Source organism: Natrix helvetica (assembly GCF_964273705.1).
Source record: "Natrix helvetica genome assembly, chromosome: 1".
Classification (NCBI taxonomy): domain Eukaryota; kingdom Metazoa; phylum Chordata; class Lepidosauria; order Squamata; family Natricidae; genus Natrix; species Natrix helvetica.
In genome coordinates, this window is record NC_138548.1 from 134,254,378 (window position 1) to 134,277,813 (window position 23,436).

The 23,436-nt window shown below is 39.2% G+C and overlaps 1 protein-coding gene across 2 annotated transcripts in view; it reads left to right on the plus strand.

Annotated features, from left to right (window-relative positions):
- SLC15A2 (solute carrier family 15 member 2) overlaps nt 1-23,436 on the plus strand; it is an 87,811-nt gene that overhangs the window by 15,445 nt on the left and 48,930 nt on the right. For both annotated transcript variants that reach the window (XM_081933020.1, XM_081933019.1), the window contains 5 exons: nt 221-308; nt 2,459-2,600; nt 3,477-3,569; nt 6,948-7,047; nt 19,844-19,934. In XM_081933020.1, the coding sequence (XP_081789146.1) occupies nt 302-308; nt 2,459-2,600; nt 3,477-3,569; nt 6,948-7,047; nt 19,844-19,934 (433 nt within the window). In that variant the 5' untranslated portion in view covers nt 221-301. The remainder of the gene's footprint in view (nt 1-220; nt 309-2,458; nt 2,601-3,476; nt 3,570-6,947; nt 7,048-19,843; nt 19,935-23,436) is intronic.

Below are 23,436 nucleotides of genomic sequence, written 5' to 3' on the forward strand. Positions count from 1 at the left end.
TTTACTGACATTTTAAATGTTTTATTGAACTATTTCTTCACAGACATACCTGTCTTTTTCATATTTTTTGTACAAATAGATGTTTTGGTTTCAAAACCTGCTTTCTGTGAGCACTGTTGTACCAACTGTGCAAATGATAAAGTGACGTATGTATGTATGTATGTATGTATGTATGTATGTATAGTACATAACCCAACCTCTTTCTGCTCGGCTTCTTTAGGGAATATGTGGCACCCACTATCCTCTCAGCATCGCTTTCATTGTAGTGAATGAATTTTGTGAGCGTTTCTCGTATTATGGAATGAAAGGTAGGTTTTTACAGCCTTTGCTCAGGAAAAATCAGATGCTATTTCCATTTATTTAGATGGAAGAAAGGCAGGGAGAAATTAATGGCTGGAATTGGGGGGGAGCGAGCGTTTTGCTTGATTTCTCACCCAAGATCTCAGTCAGATTTATAAATCTTAATGGTCTGTGCTAAATGTAAATGCTAATGTGATAGACAGAAGGATCATAAATATAGAATGTTGGCGACAAAATAAAGGTTGTTTTAAAGAATGTTCTGCAGAAGATGGAAACAGAACAGAGAACTGAGGAAGAAACTGTTGGCCTGGGCCAGACTTTCTCAACCATGACCTTTTCCAGATGTTGGGTGTTCAGTTCCCAGAAGTCTTCAGCCATCATATTATTGCTCAGAATTCTGGGCATGAAAATCCACTTATCTAGTGCTACCAGATCTAGATTGCAAAAATGCAGATGATTACCAGATGGTTAAAAGGCATTAGAATTTTCTATAGCTGTTTGCTCTCATCTAGTGGTTGTCCAGAGAGTCCAAACCAGCTGACCCATCACACATCTGGAAGGATGCCTGGACTGAGAAAGCTGTCTTAATAACTAATTTCCCCAACTTTTCTCCTGTGGAAGGCTCTATGATTTTATCTTTGGGATGATGGCCAGCATTCAGAAGGGGCACTTTGTTCATCACTCTATTTTTCTGACACTGATAAACTTTGTTTCTTCTGTTACTGTTAAAGGCACAAAGCTATTACCGAGTGGCAATAGATAGAGAATCATAGACATAACCCTGGAGAAAAACGGTGGCAGTTAGCAAAACATGACTTAAGTGCAGAAAAGAAAGAAAATGTCAGAAACAAACTTGAATGGAGTCTGATTTAACTCTTTTTGATGTAAGACAAATGGAGGAACAGTGAGGTCAGATTTTTGAGATTTTGCTACTATATCAATAAAGCAGAATTCTACTGTTTCCTGTAGAATCTGTTTGCTGATGTAGTGTACCTGAAATGGTGGACACAATACTACCAACAGCCTACTATAGTATTGTAAACTGGACCTAAATACTTTCATTCATTTTGGAGGCCTGGGTGGACATAGAAGGGAGAAATCTAATCTCAGAAATATCCCTACCTGTGTTTTATGTGTGGTATCAGTTAAAAGCCCAAGGGCAGAGATGGTGGGGTAGCTATGTTCATCCAGGATACTCTGATGACATTCAGAAGCACTGCTTCAGAAAACTGAATGTGAGACCTTGTTTATAAAGTTGGGCGCTCAGGAACACCTGGGACTCTCACTACTGTACTAGTTTCCTTGTTAAATTGCAATATCCCTGTCTGAACTCCTTGAATGTGACTAGATAGGTGGTGGAGTTCCCCAGGCTTAAGACTGTAGGGGATTCCTCCCAGATTTGCAGCACCTGTTTGAGGAACAGATAGTATTCATGATCAAGAGTGTTTTTGTAAAACTTTTTGTTGTGTGCAGTTGTGCCTTTTCTTGGACCAAGATGCACTGCTCATGGTCACTCATAGTTGAATTGCCTCTCAAGAAGACTACTGCAATATGTTCTATGTGGGAGCTCCCCTTGAAGAACATACAGAAGCTACAACTGGTCCAGAATTCATTGGCATCAGAATGCCCCTCTTGCATCTCTGTTCCATGAGATGTACTAACTTCCAGTGTGATTTAAAATGCAAATTAAGGTGGCAGTTGTCACCTATCATGCCTTTCATGTCAAAAGGTCAGGTTTTTTTTTTGTTCTACTAAATCAGAGAAGTTTGCTTTGAGTTCCAGGCAAAGAAAGTTATCTAGCAGGATCCAGATAATAGACCATTTCTGCCATAATGTGGAATCCCACACCCTTTAGATTGACTCTGACCTGACCAACTTTTCAGAAAGTTCTAAATATTTGGATGTGTTTCTGGCTTGGAGGTCAATCAGTTGTTCAAAGCCAATGAGATTTTACTTTATTGTTTATTGACCATTGTCCTTAGTTGCCACTGTAGGCCTTTTATGCTCTTATTCATTTATGTTTACTTTGTATTGTGTTTTTATGTATTGTTAACCTCCCAGAGTCATTTCAACAAGATGCTCAATTATATAAAATATTTGAATAAATATTTGTGATATCCATTATCTTGTATTTTTCTTGTTGTGTTTCTTCCCACAGCTGTCCTAACTTTGTATTTTCTCTACTTCCTGCATTGGGATGAAACAACTTCTACATCTGTATACCATGCTTTCTCAAGTCTGTGTTACTTCACGCCAGTCATTGGTGCCTTCATTGCTGACTCCTGGCTGGGAAAATACAAGTAAGAATAAAATATGCTGTCTATGCATATAGATTTTCCCTTTCTTATAGGCTATACCATTTGTATTGTCAGGAACAATTCAGAGGAATGTAGGATCCATCACGGGGGAAGAGAAACTGCCAATCTGAAGAGGAACCATACATAAAAGTTCCCAGGGGTGGGATTCATTTTTTTTACTATTGGTTCTGTGGGCGTGGCTTGGCAGGCGTGGCTTGGTGGGGGTCATGTGACTGAGTGGGCATGGCCAACTCGACATCACAGAACCGGCAGAAAAGGCAGCTACTGTGGCCTGTCCCTTTATGATTGTCCCTGGGCTCTGGACTCTGACCCAAGGCAAAGGGTGAGCGGGTGGCATGATTACCTTTGGTGAGCTTAGCATAGCGGCCGAGGTGTGGAGGCAACTGGCAAGGCCATTAGCTGGGCTGCATGGCAAAGGCAACATATATAGGGCTGGGATGGGCAGGGCAAGTGTCGAGTGGGTGGTTGGGGCAAGCATTGAATGGGCAGTTGGGGCAAGTGAGCGGGTGGTTGGGGCAAGCATCGAGCGGGTGGGCAAGGCCAGAGGCAGCCAGAGATCATTACTGGTTCAGCGAACCAGGTCAAATGTCCCCTACTGGTTCTCCTGGAAACCAGCTGAATACCACCTCTGGAACTGTAGTGCTTTACCTCACCCTTCTGATCAGCAATAGCTCTTTTCCCCAACACTTAGAAGAGTAACAGAGAAAAAAAGGTTGTAATTTTGGTAGATATCCCAGCAGCAGAAAAATGATTGTCTCTTCCCTATCAGGAACCACAGACACATTTTTGGCTTTCTGATTATAAATGCACCTGCCTTTGGCTGATAATGTTTACCCACTTTTTCTTTTTCCTCTGCAGAACAATCATTTATCTCTCCATTGTTTACGTTATTGGGCACGTGATCAAATCAGTTGGGGCAATACCAAGTGTGGGAAACCAGATTGCTCATGTGTAAGTAATGAGAAAATGGGCCTGCTGTGTTTTGATAATGTTACTATTAATTAACTTGTATTAATGAATGGCGCATTCAAATGTACCTTGTTGTGAGCATTGTATGACTGTCAGGCGCTTTTGCTATCTGGGCATAATAAGTTTTATCCCTGTCAGGTCTGGATATCATAGGCTTGACAGCTGCAGGTGCCTATCTTTTGAAAAATTGACAGTCTTGATTCTTAGGATGCAAAGATTTGTTCCAGACTTGACTTCATGTGTTTCAATGGTGAGAGCACTGCTTGGAATTCACCACTCAACTGCTGATTAGTCTCTATCTGTGACTGAGGGGCCCTTGACCATTGCCACTCTGCATGATAAGGGGAATTTTGTTTACTATTGCAGAGCAAACACATACAAATATAAAGTGAACCAGAGTGTTTTCAAGTGTGTTCATTTCTCAGAAATGAAGAGTCTGTGCAGTCACCTTAGGATTCTATAAATCCAGCTTTGTAACGTTGCTGCAAAATTAGTTGTGTTATAATTTTGATTCTTCCCCTACTAATCAGGTTGCCTCTAAATATTTTGACTAAAGTCACCTAATCTCTTGCCATTGGCCATTTTGGCTGAGATGGATAGAAACTGAAGTCCAAAGTACTTGGACACAACAGGTAGCTTAATACTATTTGAGTTGGAGAAATCAATGCAAGGAGTTTGTGTTCTTGCAATTGATGAGAAATCATAAACATGGAAAACCATATTAAAATAAATGCTCTTTATGTGATGTGAAGTGCACATTTTATCATGGAGATCATGATCCGGCTGGTGAGCATATGGCATAAAGTGCTACACAGACCAACTTTTGATTATTTATTATAAAATACATTACACAAAAAAGATGTTGAAACTTTGGAAAAAGTGCAAAAAAAAGCAACTAAGATAATTAAAAGGCCAGAAGACTAAAACATATGAAGAACGGTTCAGGATTTAGAAAATAAGGACTATGAGTGACATGATAGCAGTATTCCAGTATTTGAGAGGCTGCCACAAAGAGGAATGGACCAACTTATTTTCCAAAAGCACCAGAAGGCAAGACAAGAAACAATGGATGGAAACTAATCAAGGAGAGAAGCAACCTGGAATTAAGGAGAAACTTCCTAACAGTGAGGACAACTAACCAGTGAAACAGCTTGCCTTCAGAAGTTGTGGGTGCTTCATCACTGGAGGATTTTAAGAAGAGACTGGACCGCCACTTGTCTGAAAGGGGGTTTCCACAAAGAAGAGGGAGTCAAACTATTCTCCAAGGCACCTGAGGGTAGAACAAGAAGCAATGGGTGGAAACTAATCAAGGAGAGAAGCAACTTAGAACTGAGGAGAAATTTCCTGACAGTGAGAACAATTAATCAGTGGAACAGCTTGCCTCCAGAAGTTGTGAATGCCCCAACACTAGAAGTGTTTAAGAAGATGTTGGATAGCTATTTGTTTGAAATGGTATAGGGTTTCCTGCCTAGGCAGGGGGTTGGACTAGAAGACCTCCAAGGTCCCTTCCAACTCTACTATTGTATTGTATTGTATTGTATTGTATTGTATTGTATTGTAAATGGTAAAGGATCTCCTGCTTGAGTTGGTCTAGAAGATTTCCAAGGTCCCTTCCAGCTCTATTCTGATTGACTTATTGTTGGAACCTATATACAATCCCAAGACAATATTAAAAAGTATTTTCCATAAATGTTTGAATTGGCTAGATTCAAAGTGAATGCTAGGTGCCCTAGGTGTGGAATCACAAAGCAGAATATTCTCTGGTATCAAAAAGTTCTACCTAACAATGCTAAAAAAAATGTTATTTCTGATGTATTGAACTTGTTTTCAGCAGACATGAAGCTGTAGTCATAAAGAATTCATAGTCCTAAGGGAACTGAATTATTTCAACCCAAATCTCAACAACCTCAGATCTTGCCATTTTAGCTTCATCAACATGCCACACCCCTCTGTAAAAGTTCTTAGCATTGAGGAATAGGTGGGGTTGTTTTGTTTTGTTTTTTGAGTAAAACAAGAGATTGCAACAATAAGGCAATAAAAAACCTTAAATGGCACAGACAGCTTGGGCAATTTTTGTTTTCTCAGATGTATTATTTCCCAGATTAATTCTTTATTCAAGGAAACATAAGAATCAATCAATCGATTATAATCCCATTGATTTGATATTATTGTTATATATTTTATAATTTTTATTTGTCTACACGATTCAGATAGTTTCAATTATTGGGCAGTTTAAGATACAAATAAGTGCTAAATATAAATTATATAGCAATAACACAAATACAAATCCCACCTAATAGGTTAACCTAGTTAATAACTTCAGCTTTCAAAAAGATGTGTAAAGAAATAAAAAAGTATACAACTTCCTTAAATTCATTGAAAAAACACATATTTCTTAGCAACTGTGTTCCATAGTCTTATTCCAGAGTGATTAAGTGTGATTTTGCTGCATTGAGCTGGGGAATTTATTTGCATTTCATATTTGATAGTGAGAAGGAAGTTCCAGATGATTTAGTCCCAGATTCAGTTTCAAATTCCCAATAACCATTCTTCTAGAATGTTGAAGCACCATCAATATTGCTCTTGAATATACTATACATATTGGTACTGGTACACAATATCTGGGGGCATTTGTTAGCACTCACTGCCCCATCAGCATTGCCAGAGCAGATATCTTGTTCGCAACCCCTGTCTCCAATCGCCACCAATACTACTGGGCCTCATTGGTGATACTGTTACAACAGCCAGCCATTCCTTTGCATACCTTTGAGAGGATTGTACGTAATGCCAAATGCAGCATAAAAGTCAAATTGTAGTTAGATCATGGTCTATTCCTGCAGAGTTTGCACTGGGAAAGCCTATTCACTGAGAGGAGATACAACAAAGCTGGAGATTCTGTCATTTCCCCCTTTTTACTAGAAAAATGTCTCCTATTGTCATTAGCTGGTGATGCCATCATAATGAGTCATAAACTGAGTCTATGCTTCAATAATTTACACCTGAGTGGAGTAACTCAGTGCTATGATACAAAAGGCAATAAGCTACAGATCCAACCAAAATTATGTTTTTGATACTAAAGACTTATAAGACATCACTGATCCATTTTATAAGACATTACTGATCCAACTTGATTTTAGCTTATTTTGTTGGATTAAAGTCCGTTAGATAGAAATGGGAAAGGATAACTTCCTTGCATGGTTCCTAGTGCAGGATTTGGGCTTGTCACAGCATGCTGCTTAAGAGTTGTCACAAACATGCTTCAAAAGACTCTGTTATGGAGTTAGCAGCTCTGCCCCCTAAGACTTCCCCTGCTCTTCTCCCAAGTCTTTTTATGGTGCTGAAATTTTCTCCTATTTGAAGGGTTTTGTCAATGACGGGCCTCTCTCTGATTGCTCTTGGAACGGGAGGAATCAAACCCTGCGTGGCAGCATTCGGTGGAGACCAGTTTGAAGAAAAACATGTAAGAATTGTGTTTCTTTTCTTCCATGTCATTTATCTTTACGTGGCACTATATGTATTTTACATCTTTTTTTTTTTTTTGCAATGAAATGATCAATGGACCAGAGTTTCCATGTCAAGGGTAATTTGGAAAGTTCATTTAGAAACATTTGCTCATCCTCCTTTTGTATGTGCAAAAGATACAAAAGCAGTTGTCTCATTCAGTCTTGATGCCTTGTACAGTCTTGATGTCTTGTTCATAGATAATAGAAAGATAAACAAATACCTTACATTTCTATCTAGCCCATTATTGGACAAAACTGGTAACAATTCTGCCAATACCACTTGGAGGCTACAGATAGTTCAAACTGCAACAGACTATGTAGACTCTGGTAGTTGCCAGTAGGAAGGTGTTACACCTGTTTTTTGGCTTTTTGGTGCAATTTAAAGTGCTGGTATTAATCTGTAGGGTTTGGCACCAAATTACCTCCAGGATTATGTGAATGTCCCTGTTTAAATTTATATCAAATGTAAAGAAACCAAGAAACACTAGGCAGGCAAAAACCAAGGCTTGAAACTAAACAAATGAGCAGCTTCCTACGCTTTTAAGCCTTACTTTTTCTTGGCACATATCTGTTGAATAGCAATAGCTTTTCAGAAATAGCTTTTCTGTCACTTCAGTAGTTCTTCACATAGGAGAAGAATTCTAGATAGCCTGTCCATCCCCTTTCTTTCTCTGTTTCTGTGCATTCCTAAACAATTTGCATAGCCATCCATCTCAAGTATACACACATAAACATCTATACATATATGTCCACGAGTATATATGTATATGTTTACACATCAGAGGTGGTATTCAGCAGGTTCTGATCAGTTCTGGAGAACCGGTAGCAAAATTTTGAGTAGTTCGGAGAACTGGTATATACCACTTCTGACTGACCTTGCCCCCATCTATTCTCTGCCTCCCGAGTCCCAGCTGATCAGGAGGGAATGGAGATTTTACAGTATCCTTCCCCTGCCACGCCCACCAAGCCATGCCCACAGATCCGGTAGTAAAAATTTTTGAATCCCACCACTGATACACATGTGTTCCTGTGCATGTTTTCATTGCACCCAAGTCCAAAATATCTTAAGGAGTGTACAATAATACGATAAAAAAACCACAAAGAGACTCCAAACTCAGAAAAATCCAGATCTCAAGATATTAAAGAGTAACTCAGTTATAAACAGCAGCCGTTACTGTTACATCTCATAAATAACCTTAAAATTAAATTCAAAATTTGAACAAGCTGCATGGAAGATCAATAAAAAGCCAGGTGTTCTAGAATATATTTTTATCTTGCCTTTATCATTTTTATAAATAACTCAAGGCAGAGAAGATACCTAATACTTCCTTCCTCTTCCTATTTTCACCACAATATCAACCCAGTGAGATGGGGTTGGGCCGAGAGAGAGTGTGACTGGCCCAAAGTCACCCAGTTGGCTTTCATGACTAAGGTAGGACTAGAACTACTAGTCTCCTGGTTTGTAAACTAGCTCCTTAACCACTAGACATCAAATGCTGGAATTACTCCAGTGCAAACATCTCAAGATGTGCAAGAAAAACAGATAATTATCCTTAAAAGTAACTCTTTAGTCTCTTTTTAGAAAACCTCTAGAAATGGAGAACCCACAAAACTCTACTATTGTGCACCTTTTGCCTTCAAGAACCTTTTCCTTATATTTAAACAAAATATATATCCATTTTTCTGGTCCTAATTTCTGTTGCAATACAAATATAAATCTGACCATCCTCCATATGACACTGTTTTATAGCTATCTCTGAACATGAAATTTAGAAGAAAGTGTTAAAAAGAAATCATGTTAGACAAATTAGGAACCTTGTATTAATTACAGCACAGTAACAACACCTGAGGGCTGAATCATTCCCATAAGTGTAACATTTATGAACAATAATAATTATATTTTGTAATCATCCTTTAATTAATACATAATTGGATGTGATTATAACAGCAACAGCCCTTGTTTTTTAAATGCTTCACAAATTTCCTTCACGTTAATCACTGATCTTCTCTGAGTGGTTAAATATTACCTTTTTTGACTATGCAGTTTGCTAATTGATTGCTAAAAGCTAATCCTTAAGCAGCCTGATAGAACTTTGAATGTTCCCAACCAAATTCCCAAACTCTGAGTGAAGAAACAGTTTCCCTTTTGGCAGACCAAAATCATATTGCCCCAGCCGGAACCAATTATTCTTAACTAAAATGCACCAAGTTTAACCTTTTCATATTGGCAAAAAGATTACAAGGAATTTCTATTTTTTTTTTTTTTAGAAATTAGAACGTGGTGGTACCCTTTCTTACTAGAATACTAAAATGTAATATTAATTCAATTTATTACTCAGAAAATTTACTACCAGGGTCATTCTAATTCTCTTCAGGTCAAGAAATGTAAGTGCATTAGATAAATATGAAGGCTCTACCCTGGAGAAGAGGAGACATTTGTCACTCATCCAGTTTCTACAAATAAAGTAAGATTAGAATGAATTGGGAAGCATCCTTCTCTGATTTGGTTCCTAAGACAAGTTGGGTTAAAATGAATGCATTTCACATGGGTAGTTCACCTTTCTCCAACCTTCTAAATTAGATTGCAAGAAAGGGAAACCAATATATGTAAAAGTCACAACCATTGCATGACATCTAGAGACAACCTAGTTAAGAAAGGCTGTTGATACAGAAGGAGGAGTGATCTAAAGCAGTCACCCATAACCCAATATTTGGCTTCGGCTGTCCTAGCTAGTATCTTCAAGATGTATTGTATTTCAATTCTCACAATCCATATAATGCAGTCTGAGATTTTATGGAAATCAGCCAAGAAAGTACCAGGAAAAAATAGTGGGGATAAAGAAATGAAAACTGAAATAAATAGTATAACAGAAAGATAACTATCTTTTCCAAACTCCTGTCTCCATCCCTACCCATCTTGCTAGGGGACGATAAAAATTCAAGTTGAGTAAATTCAAAGGACACCAAATTGGATAAATTTTAATATGGGTTACATATGGTTAACATTAGCTTCAATTGCTGACCTGGTCTTTATGCAGATGAGTGGAATCATCACATGGAATTTTAACTCTCCTTGTTTCAGAGAATTTGAGAATAAATTTAAACCTTTATATGCCAAGTCATCATTCATCCTGTTATTCAATATGGAGAGTCATGTGAAACTTCTATGCATTTGTTTCTGTTCACTCCAGCCTGGATCAGATAATTTAAATATAAATCTATGACTCCCCCTGTTCTTGCAAATGATTAAATGCAAACCACTCACTGACGCATGAGAATATCACATCATATTCTTGCATGCACAACAATAACTATTTGTGCAGCATGAAGATTATTTTCCATGGCACAATATAGCCTCAATTCAAATACGGTTAGGCAAACAACTACAAAAATCCAGCGAACATTTCTTCTGACATCACTTTTAGGATGCTCAATTTTTGTCCCAAGAGGTATATCAGATATTTATAATTCAACTCCTACAGTCGAAAAGAATTCACACATGTAGGGAAGCAAATGAAGGTTGGTACTAGGGCAATTGAAAGTGACTTCAGTGTAATTACATCTGCTTAGAAATGCATACTGGAAATGTCTAATATCCGCACTCATTTTGAAGCCTAATGAGATGCCTAGCAAGTCAACAAGACAATACAGCAAGAATCATCCTTTCAAAAGTTCAGTGGTTATTGTTGAAGCTACAGGCTCCTTCATGTTGTATGGACCTCAAACACAAGCATCTTCAAGCAAGCTACATTCTAAGAATCTGAAGGGATTTGATAATCCCTTGAGTCAGCCTTAGAAACAGGTAAGCAAGCAAAGCATATAATTAAAACTTTAGGAGATAACTGAAAGCAAGTATTAAATCCTGTGAATTGCCATCAGTCAGCTTAGTCTCAACCACCACAGGGCAGCTGCTAAAAAATAACAACTGCAAACAGTGTTTACCCAGACATGAGTATGAATCTAAGCAACCACTGCCTGACTACTCATAAGGTGTTTAGAATCCTGACTTTGGGGTTGACCTGTGTGGTGCTATCAGTGGTACCTTTTTGGGCATCATCTACCTGAAGGGCTAAAGCAGGGCTGTCAAACTACCGGCAAGCGTCATGCACTGGCCACGCCCATGCCCAGTTTTGCAAAAGGGGAAAATAGTCCCGATATGTTTCATGATGCTGCCATGACGCCGTGAGTTTGACACCCCTGGGCTAAAGGATAGGTGAACTGTGGGTAAAATGTTGAAACCAGACAGATTCTGGGAAAAGATATTAGCAGTAGTATTTGCTTCCTAGCCTCAGAGAATCACAATGAGACAAACACTCTTTACAGTACTTCAGTTAATTTTCCTTTCCTATACTTGTCTATTTATTCATGTACATATAGTAAACCCCAAACCAAATAAAACTAAATTATACTTGCTATATTTAGTTAGGCACTAAACTTACAGTATACACTGATTATGGTCTATACCTCTGACAGCTGTCCCCCACCATATTTGAGCTAGAGGATAGGATTGAGCTTTTAGTAGAAAACACTGTCACAGCACACTTAGTTTTCAAGCTTATTTTGTTCTTCCAAAAGGAAATTAGTCTAATTTTGGAGATCTCCATTTCTAACTGGTTTCATTTCTTTTGGACAAAGACAGGCTGTATAGCTAATAATACTTCTGCAAACCGCAGAAGTATTGGTTGGTATTTTAGATGAACAAGTAAGAGCGGCATAAAATGTGGCAATTTAGCCTTGCTTTCTAATGACAGTCTCTTGCTCTAGGTTTTGGAGATCAAGACAACCACATTTTCCAGCAAGGGACCAGGAGAGCATTCTATCCCTGCCTCTCCAGTCTCTCATTGCTTATTGTCAGAATGTCATTCATAGCTGCTGAATATGCTTACTCCACATTTTGATGGCCTTTTTTTCACCCGGTCTTAAAGAAATAATTGCTTTTTGCCGATGCCAGCATTCCTCTTTGCAAGCTAATAGCTTGCACTGGTTACCTAATGACCCCGTTTTGGTTCCAGTCTTGTAGCACTCCTCTCCCCAAGTATGACATTGAAGACAGTGACTGTAATGAAAGCAGTCTGTTAATATCATAATGTAAAAATAGTTGTAAAAGCTATTCAGTAAAAGTAGAAGTAGCAACAAACCCCTTTTAATAAGAACCATTCGGTTTCTTTCTAAAATCATCCAATGAAGGAACCTGCTAGGGAAACAACAAAAAAGGATTCTATAGGCCGTACCTGGCGATTAATATCCTTGTAACTAGGTACAGGGTGTAGCAGGAAGAGCAGGAAGAGAATTTGAGTAAGAAAGTAATCATTAAGTCAGTTCATGTCACATGAACGCAGGTACTTCTTCAACCTTTTGCTGATCAGTTCTACTGGAAAGTCTACTTTGTACTCCCGAAATACTACAGATCAGTGATGGTGAACCTTTTCAGCACTGAGTGCCCAAACTGGAATGCACGTGCATGTGTGAACACCGGAGCATCAGAAATCCGAAGACCAGCTGGCCAGTGTGTGCATGCCTGTTTTTTGCCTGTTTTCAGTCCATTTTTGGCTGTTTTCAGGCTGTTTTTCAGATTAGGGTTTGGGTTAGGAAAACAGCATGAAAACAGCCCGAAAAATGGCTTGAAAAACACCCTGAAAATGACCCAAACCTGTTTTTTGGCCTTTGGGGGGGGCATTTTTAGGCCGTTTTCCGGCAATCCAGCACCTGTGAAGACCAGCTGGCCAGCGTGCATGTGCACACTAAAAATTAGAAGAGCAGCTGGTGCGCATGCCCACAGAGAGGGCTCTGCGTGCCACCTCTAGCACCCGTGCCATAGGTTCGCCATCAGGGCTACAGATAAAAAAAGCTTAGAACTAAAAGATGGAATTGCATAAAGTATATGGAGCAATCTGCAAGATTTCAATGGTTTCTGGAAATAAGAGACACAAACCTAGTAGCAGAACAATTTGAGATTTGCAACATTAGGATGATTTTTCAAAATTACTATGCTATCAGCAGTTCTGAATTCTTATCTGTTTGGATATAGTCCTGCCTGCTGGGTGACACCTGACAAGAATAACAATACTGTTAGAAGCTGAGAGGGACAGATGAGGCATGGAGCGGCTGAGGTAATTAGAACAGCTTTATTGTTAACAGAACACGAACCAATTTCAACTATATACAGTTCAGCACCTTGCCCTGCTTGACAGCTATTTATACTACAGCTGTCAAGCAGGGCAACCAATAAGATCGCAGAAACAGCCCGCGCTCAGCCAGCCACGCCTTAGCCAATCAGGCGCGGCTCAGCTGTTGCCGGCTGTCAGTCATATACAATAATACAATACAATAGTAGAGTTGGAAGGGACCTTGGAGGTCTTCTAGTCCAACCCCCTGCCTAGGCAGGAAACCCTATACCGTTCCAGACAAATGGCTATCCAACATCTTCTTAAAGACTTCCAGTGTTGGGGCATTCACAACTTCTGGAGGCAAGCTGTTCCACTGATTAATTGTTCTAACTGTCAGGAAGTTTCTCCTCAGTTCTAAGTTGCTTCTCTCTTTGATTAGTTTCCACCCATTGCTTCTTGTTCTGTCCTCAGGTGCCTTGGAGAATAGCTTGACTCCCGATTCTTTATGGCAACCCCTGAGATATTGGAACACTGCTATCATGTCTCCCCAGTCCTTCTTTCTCTTAAGCTAGACATACCTAGTTCCTGCAACCGTTCTTCATATGTTTTAGTCTCCAGTCCCCTAATCATCTTTGTTGCTCTTCTCTGCACTCTTTCTAGAGTCTCCACATCTTTTTTACATCGTGGCGACCAGAACTGAATGCAGTATTCCAAGTGTGGCCTTACCAAGGCATTATAAAGTGGTATTAACACTTCACGTGATCTTGATTCTATCCCTCTGTTGATGCAGCCTAGAACTGTGTTGGCTTTTTTGGCAGCTGCTGCACACTGCTGGCTCATATTTAAATGATTGTCCACTAGAACTCCAAGATCCCTCTCACAGTTACTACTATTGAGCACGGTACCACCTATACTGTACCTGTGCATTCCGTTTTTGTTGCCTAAATGTAGAACCTTACTCTTTTCACCATTGAATTTCATTTTATTAGATAGTGCCCAATGTTCAAGTTTGTTAAGATCCTTCTGTATCTTTAGCCTATCTTCTGGAGTGTTGGCTATTCCTGCCAACTTGGTGTCATCTGCAAATTTGATGAGTTCCCCATTTATTCCCTCATCCAAATCATTGATGAAGATGTTGAAGAGTACTGGGCCTAAAACAGAGCCTTGGGGTACTCCACTGCATACTTCCCTCCATGTAGATGCAGTTCCATTGAGGACTACACGTTGAGTGTGGTTGGTCAGCCAGTCGAGGACTTGTGGCCGGTCGTAAGTCGTAAGACCAGTCGCAAGTCGAGGACATAACAAATACCATGAAGGCCAAGTACTAATAGCATAGGTTTCTTTCTCCATCTTTCATTACTCTGAGCAAGCTGATTTCAGGATGCCTTCTTTACTGCGTATGCAATTTTGATGCTGATTTTCAAAGTTTATTTACATGGTTAGAAGGATCCTAAAGAGACAGTTGTTTTAAAATAATTGCATTTTTATTTTCCATTGTTAGTATTGGTTGCACATGGCCTCCATGGGATTGTTGTTATTCTTGTCAGATGTCACCCACCAGGCAGGTCTATATCCAAATAGATAGGTTTGCAAGAATTCAGAACTGCCGATAGCATAGTAATTCATTTCTGAGGGAAGGTTAGGAGCAGGGGTGGGCTTCAAAATTTTTAGCAAGGGGTTCTCTGCCTGGCTGCTGGGTGGGCATGGCCTAGTCAGGCTCCTGCACCATAGCAGGGGGGTTGCCTTCCCCGGACTCCGGAGGCTTTTCTCGAGCCTCCGGAAGGGCAAAAATGCCCCCCCTAGGGTCCAGAGGCCCATTTCCAGCCTTCCCAAACTTCTGGTAGGCCCGTTTTTTGCCCTCCCCAAGCCTCTGTGCGAGCTCTGCACTTACCTGTATCCAAAACTGCCTGCGTGGGGAGTGGGATTTGGGGGTTCTCTGAACTGCACAGAATCTTAGCTAGAGGTTCTCCCAAACCCCTGCGAACCCCCAGCAGCCCATCCCTTGTTAGGAGGCCATAACAAAAAATTTCTGGTAATTCTTCTGTTCTTGACCTTGATCTGTACTCAGTCTTCGAATTTTTTGCACCTCTTTTTTCTTCCTAACCCCACGTAACCGATTGGGGCTCACTTTTGTGCACAAAGGGATCCGTTTCCATTTCTACCTTGTTTTTCGCAATAATCAGATTTGCTACCTTGTTTTTCAGTGACTGTGTGAAAACTAACTCTCATAATCCTCTCACATTCTCAAGGCAGAGTATAAACAAGCTCCCCCCCCCCGGTTAGTTGATAGGCATGGCATTTACATTTCATTCTGCATGGTTTCATTACTAAGATTAAATGTATGTGGATCCTGTTTAAGGATTATATACTTACCTGTTCTGACCCCCCTTCCTCCGTTGCCCACACAGAACACACTCCGGAACAGTACAAGGGAACAAGGTTTATTGCACAAACAAACAAGAGGTTCTGTGGCAGCAAGCCACCAAGACAAAACTCACAGGAACAGAACACAAAAGCAGCTATCCAGCTTGCTAGAATTCCAGACTAGAACTTCTGGGATAAGTCTTCTGTTGACTGCTGCAAAGGGCGTATGCACAGTCAACCCTTTTATAACCTGGAAAGGGAGCCTCCCAAACAGCAGCTGAGAGCTCTTTACCGCCTATCATTACGCCCACGCTCCTTGCGTCTATGGGCGTGGCGGTAACGGGCATCCAGAAACTCCCTGCTGAGTTCTGACTCACTGTCTCGTGAGTCTTCCCCGCTGCTCCAAGGCATGGCATCGGGAGCCACCCTCCTCTGGCTCTCACCGCTGCTCCATGCCTCAGGCGCCTCCTGGTGGCCGACCAGACTGTCGGATCCCTGCTCAGCGTCCGAACCCTGTCCAGGGTCGCCCATCTCCTCTGGGGCTGACTCGTAGGGACCCTCACTCTCGGAGTCTGGTGGCAACGGCAACGGCAACGGCTGGGCCACAACACTTACCTATTGGTAGGCCTTAGTCTGAAGGAATGCTTCCATCCCAAAATTGTCACTGACCTGTAACGAGAATGTTTAATAAACGACTTTCTTAACTCTCCATTTCTTCTGTTCCTCCCCATTTTTTTTCATGCATGGATTAGCATAACAATTTCTTTAATTTTCCCCATTTCCAAAAAGATCAAGAAATGTGAGTGGGGTGAAAACCATATTTTCTTTTCAGGAATGAGCAGAGCACATAAAGCAATCCACTTACACATTGCCTAGTAATCAGATCTTTTCTATGTATTAGAAGCTGGTGTGCATTAATATAATTCAAACCATTTTACAATGTCAATGGATTTCTGATGTGATGAACCACAGTGAGTGTTTAATTCCTTTATGCTATTTAAATAATAAGGTAATTCTATTCATCTTCATACAGACAAGGAACATATTCCATGTGGAAGAATAAGAATAAGCCCATTTGGCCTTGCTTTCTGATTCCTTTTAAATTTACTAAGTAAATCATTGGAACTGTCCTTCCTCAACTGTGCTGCTGAATTGATCAGTCCGCATTATAAGCTGAGATACCTCATAAAAATCCGGCTATTTTCATCATCATTTATTCTATTGGTGCAAAATCAAGATCTTATTTATATTTCATCACAAGTTGTTGAAATGCAACTCGTGTTTTCATTGGGTAGCACTTTCATCTTACAGTTTACATATTCCATCCTGAAGATACCAAAAGGAAATTAATGAAAGGGCTACTGTCCATACATTCCTTCACATTTAGAACAAACTCCCCTTTGAGTGTAAAACTTTTTGTAGCTAAAATAGCATCATCCATAAATAAGAAGATGAAATTAGGAAGCTCCAAGGAATTACAATATTTCTAATTCAAACATTTAAAGGAAAATGCTTATAGCATTTCCTTCATCTTCAAATACTACTAAGGATCTTTAGTGGAATGGAATTTTACTAGCTCCTTATCTTTCTTCCTTCTGATGAATTCAAGGAGCTATGGTGTGTCAGACTTGTTTCACGGATATTTTATTTTTACAAGCGAACAGAATGTTGGATGTGTATGCGTATGTATGTGTGTGTGTGTGTGTGTGTGTATGTATGTATGTATATGTGTGTGTGTATGTATGTATATGTGTGTGTGTGTGTTGTATTTGTGCTGATAAATAAATAAAGGGAGACTAGTATAGATCTATTTCAAGCTATTTATCTCTCATCAGCTAGCCATACCCTTACTGGGATTCGAACCTGGGCTGTATTACATATTAGGCAGATGTATTAGCCACTAAGCCACAGGCTCTTCTCCTTATCAGCTGAGCCAGGGAAATAGGTATGTATTTGTGTTATTTGGGCATACCAGGGGTTGTAACACACACACACACACACACACACATTTTATACACATACACATTCATACGTGTGTGTGTGTGTGTGTGTGTGTGTGTGTGTGTATCCTCAGAATATCTATGTGTCCATCAAGATATTAAAATTAAACAGAATTGGACCAAATCTGATAAGGTGGGAAAAGCTAGCAAAAGACTATCAGGTTCAAAAATGATGAAGAGAAAATGATGAAAACGATAAAAAAAGAGAGAGAAAAGATGAAGAGTGCTAATGACCAGATGATTGCAAAGAAATGCAATCCTTCGCCCCTCCTTCTTATCAGATCCTTCCATTCCCCCCCACCATCCAATCTGAATTGTCAGTACCTATCCTTCCACACATACACCCCACCAGCAGAACTAATGAAGCCTTTTGGATCAGAAGCAAAACATTTTCTTCTTCTTCCTCAAGAAAAAAACAGTCCAGTTGCCCTTTGAAGAAAAAAAAAGCAACTTTGAGACAACTATGATCTGGATGACTGAGAATCTCTACAAACAGATGAAGAGAAAAACATTTCCGGTAGAAAAAATACATCTATGGGAAAGGAATTGGTCAATGGCTTGGAATACTGCAAATAATTCCATTTTAAGTCTGGGTTTCTACTCTATCTTGGTTACATGTCCCAAGACAGATCTCTTATTAAGAAATCTAGCAGTCCCACTCTGCAGATTTTCTCTTTCTTCTTTGCTTACAGAAAGGTGTGGCTTTGCAGCTTCCACTCACAGTGAAGAAGGATATTTTTCTCTCTTTTCTGCATGAAAACATCTGCAATGAAATAATGATAAAGCTGGAGGGCAGAGAACTGATTGACAGATGATTTTTGTACATGCCCCTTGGTCAGCTAGTAGGGACATTGTCAGTTCATGCAAAAGACTGAGCATTGAAAGACAGCAGTGTTGATGGGGATGCAAAAATGCTGGAAGGTTTGTGGGTGATGCCAGCGGTTGTGCAAAAGTACTTTAAATGTCACAAAGAGGATACAGAAATGAAAAGAAAATTAGAACTGAGAGGGTATAAAATTTGGTATTCTAAAAGAGAACCTTGCCAGTCAGTCTACTGACTAACCAGCTCAAACACATATACATTGAATAAAATAAAATAATAAAATAAAATAATATTGCACACAGCAATTAAAATGATTACAACACAGTATAATAAAATACAATAGAAATTGAATAAAATATAACTGCGCCCAACAGGACAGATATGGTGCAATATTTTTGATGTTGCAGACCCAAACTGTTAATTAACACATTAGCAATATTTCTTCTTCCTCCTGATAGTATAACTAAAAACAAATTAATCCCTTAACTGCATCAGGCAAAAATAGTGTTTGTTTTCATAAGTTCCACTGAAATAAATGAACTAACAATTCCATGCAAATGGATTTATGAATGAGATGTTATTGATTCAAAATAGCCAGTCCACTATTCAAGAGATTACAGCTGTGGTTGATAATGTCTTATCAATTATAGTTTCCCAGCAACAGTTGATTTTTTTTCTTATTACCATATTTATGAAGATATAATGAGTTCTCAAGAACTGACAGGTTAGACTGATTCAATTAAAAAGCATGCACTTGAATGAGTAGCTGTTATTCTCCTTGCAAATCCATTCACCATGCAGCATTGCTTCTAGTTACTTCTCTCTGTGTGTGCTTGTGTGTGTATGTATATTTACATATACACATACATATACACATACACACATACACAAACATATTTACATACATATGTACCCATGCCTCTATTTTAACTCAGCTTTTAAAAATGTAATCAGTGGTGGGATTCAATTTTTTTTTACTGCCGGCTCTATGGGCGTGCCTTGGTGGGTGTGGCATGGCTTGGTAGGCATGGCATGGCTTGGTGGGCATGGCTTGGTGGGCATGGCAGGGGAAGGATGCTGTAAAATATCCATTCCCACCCCACTCCAGGGGAAGTTTACTGCAAAATCCCTATTTCCTCCTGATCAGCTGGGACTCAGGAGGCAGAGAATAGATGGGAGTGGGGCCAGTCAGAGGTAGTATTTACCGGTTCTCCGAACTAGTCAAAATTTCCATTACCAGTTCCCCAGAACTGGTCCGAATCTGCTGAATACCACCTCTGAATGTAATATCATGTTAATTTTAAATATTTTTAATTTTATGTCAATTTTTAAGATGTTAGTATTTCATATCATTGCCATGATTCAGTGCGACTGTTGGAATCCTTTTTTTTATGAAACCCATGCTTATCTTTTAAGATGTACTATAATATCAGACTGTTGTGCTCTTGTCTTGTTTTAGGTCCAGGAAAGAAACAAGTTCTTCTCTGTTTTCTATCTTGCCATCAATGCAGGAAGCTTGATCTCCACTTTCATTACTCCTGTGCTAAGAGGTCAGTGTTACTTTACAATGACCATGGGTAATGGAATTTAAAATTCACTCTTGGGAAACAAGATCAACTAAAATGCCACAGATGTGTTGAGCTCATAATGATTAGATGCATCCCCACGGCGCCCATCTGCTTCTAACTTCTTCTAACTTCTCTTCTGAGTAAAAAAATTAAATGCTCTTTGGAATAGCTTCACTAAACCATCTCAATCATCCCTCATTGTTTCCGAAGAACAGCAATTGCTATATATATTTTTAAGAAAATTGTAATTTTGGAATATATTCAGGAATATAACATCAACATACAACTTCTATCATTTTAAAAGGGAACGATTGCCACTGGAGTCTTGGTATTTTGATGGTTATACTTGTCTTCTTCCTCGTTCGTCAACCTTAAGAAAATAATACAGACGTTATCAGGCTCTCTTCCAAGCAACAACCCAACTCCAGATGAACGTAGTATGTTCATGCTCTAAAATCCCAAGAATAAAGCTTACCTTCATACTTCACAGAGCAGTTCAACAAAATGTGTACAAATATATATTTATCATTTTCCCTGTGAACCTCTTTAACAGCAGGATGGAAGACCTGAGGGCTTACTAGCCTTTTGTGTTTGTTCTAGTATACAGTAGGAAAAACAGAGCCATTCAACTGGGCTAATACGGATTGGCTTTTTGTTCCACACATTGTGAGAGGTGGGTGGGAAATACATGCTTCTTACATCTACATAGATCATTGTTAGGAAAAATAAAAACAGTGGTATATTTTGGAGTGGAATGAAGACATAGGATTTTAAAAAGTCTTTCTAAAAGAAAAACAAGAACAAAATGACCCTTATTTTCTCAGAAATTTGGCAGTGGTATGTGACCTTTCAGGTTTCAAGTACCGAGCAGCTTCAAATACCTCCTGCTGTAGATCAGAAGTAATCTGTTTGTAGAGCAGAACACTTCCTGCTTTGACTGTAAAAATTTTGGCTCATCTTCTGGAAATAAAAATAAAGAAGCTCATATCAGGCATAAAAGTGAACTTCAGACAGAGATGCTACACAGTAATCGTGATCAATATTTTATTAGCAATATTCTACCCGTTTGGTTGTGCAGCTGCGTCAGGATTTTGTTTTCATTTCTACTATTTTCTGTTGCGCAGAGTATTTAATGGGGGCGGTAAAATCCAAGCTTTGTGGAGAATATGCCTCAATTCGGCCTGGGTGTGTGCACGTGCATGCATGTATTGTACCAGCATGTGGGATTATTTCAGGCCATTTTCTCTGTTGTAGCTTGCAAAACAGGCTCCAACTTCAAAGCGTAATTAGCTGTGCTTCCCCCTATTCCACCTCACAAATCCCTTTAGTAAAGTATATCCATGCGCCCAGTGTTGCTATTAGGTAAGCCTCCCTATCAACAAAATTGTGGTGCTTTCAGGTCATTTAGAGTCTTAATGTTGGCTCAAATTTGGATGTCATTTTCAAGCAGCATAATTTACTTTCTTGACTCAGTTCCCTGCCCTGTGTTCCAATACTTGCAGAATTGGATTGTATTTTTCAAAAGTTACTGGTCTAAGTCTTGCTTGATATAAGATATCAGGATTTTCAAAATGGAGATCCACCAGCAGGAAGATGCAGATAGAGTAGGTGTCAAAGAGAAGCACTTGCTCTCCCCTGGATCCGGTCATATCACACAAAATATTCAGAGTGGATTTGTAATCTATTGTCAGGTGACCAAGGAATTATTCCAATTCTTCCAAAGAATTCCAATTCCAATTCTCTTCATCCTAGTCTGGCTCCTTAGTCTGAGAAATTTTTTTCTGTTCTAAGATTTTATTTAATTACATGTTTTGTCAGTGCCTCCTATAATGCAAGAATTCAATTTGCTGAGAACATGGCAAAAGCCGTGATTAGACTGCAGTATTGCAGCCTAACTCATTGCTCATTTCCATGAGTTTGATTCTGACTCAGCCTTCCATCCTTCCGAGGTGGGTAAAATGAAGACCCAGATTGTTGGGGCCAATATGCTGACTCTGTAAACCACTTAGAGAGGGTTGTAAAGCACTATGAAGCAGTATATAAATCAAAGTGCTATTGCTAAGTGCTAGAGAAATCTGTGCACAGTCCAGAATAATAATCTAAAGAATCATCATACTTTTACTGCTGCATGGTCCATATGGACCTAAACCGTCCCGTAGAGATGGTGAACAGGGAGACAAATCCTTGCTGGTCTCAGGGACACCGCAAAGTTCCTGATTGACCCAAGGGAAGCTCTCCAAGCCGGCAGTAAACAGACAGCCCCCCAGGCTGACAAATTTGGAGATGGCTCTGGAAAGAAGGCAGTGAAAGTGAGTCCATCTGGTGAGATTTTTTTCTTTGAAAATGATTGCCCAAAGAAATTTTTTTAAAAGGTAAATTGGTCCTTTAAGCAAAAGAATAAAGTGGCGAAATTTATCTCTATTGGACTGCCTTAGAAAGTTTTTTTTCCTTTTTCTTTGCAACAATGTTTTGTGGATTGAAGTAATTGGAATGCTTCCGTTTCTCCTCTTAAGTGAATGAATTGCTCTTTTTTTCTCCTATTCTTTGCTACCTTATTTTTTGGTTGAACTAAAACCTTTTTTTAATTTAATAATCCTCCCTTCTGCTGCTTATTAAATTTTATTAAAGACATTTAGAGACTTTTGTTTTCCTTAAGCCTGAAATGAATAAGAGAAAGTTGAATCTGCCATTCGGAAGCCAGAACCTGGTTTTTTTTCTTTCTTTGAAACAATGTATTCTTTGTTCTATTTCCTTTGATTCTACTGACGTTGTAACTGCATGGTTTGCAGCTTACTTGTGGAGACTGATATGGACTCAAGGGCACGGACTGTTTTTTGGCAGGTGCCTTTATGAAATATTTTGGGCAAGGGAAGGAAAAGAAAAGAAAAAGGTAGAACCCTTCCTTTTTGAAAAAACTAAAAGAATCTTGTGCTTAAGTAAATTCAAAATAAAAGTTCTTTTATACATAAAAGAGACATTGAAGGCAAGAGTGGCAGTGGATTTTAGACTTTTTTCCTCTTTTTTCTCCTTTTTTTCTTCTTTTTGGAAATATGTGGCAATATGCTGATGAGGAAACCCTAAGTTTCCAAGATTTTTGGGATGGAATTCAAAATATATTGGAAGGATTTGAGAGATTTGAGAAATTGGATATTGTCTTGCACAGCAAAAGATGAAGGGGTTGGAGCCCCAAAAATTAAAGAAGAGAATGAAGATATAGAAGATAAAGATAAGATAACAGATGAACTTGCTAATGGAACATTCATGAGTGAAAGTGGACAGAAGGGAATATGGAAAAGTGAATTTGATAATCTGGAGCTCTATCCCTCTTGTCAAGACACGGATTCGATGATGGAATTAAGAAGAGAAACAGCTTCAGAAATACGTCTGATAATCAAAGACATGTTAATTTCAACACCAGCTCAAGGGCAATGAGACTATATGAGAGATCTTTTAAGCAAAAAGGTGTGGAGAGAAGTGTTTAAAA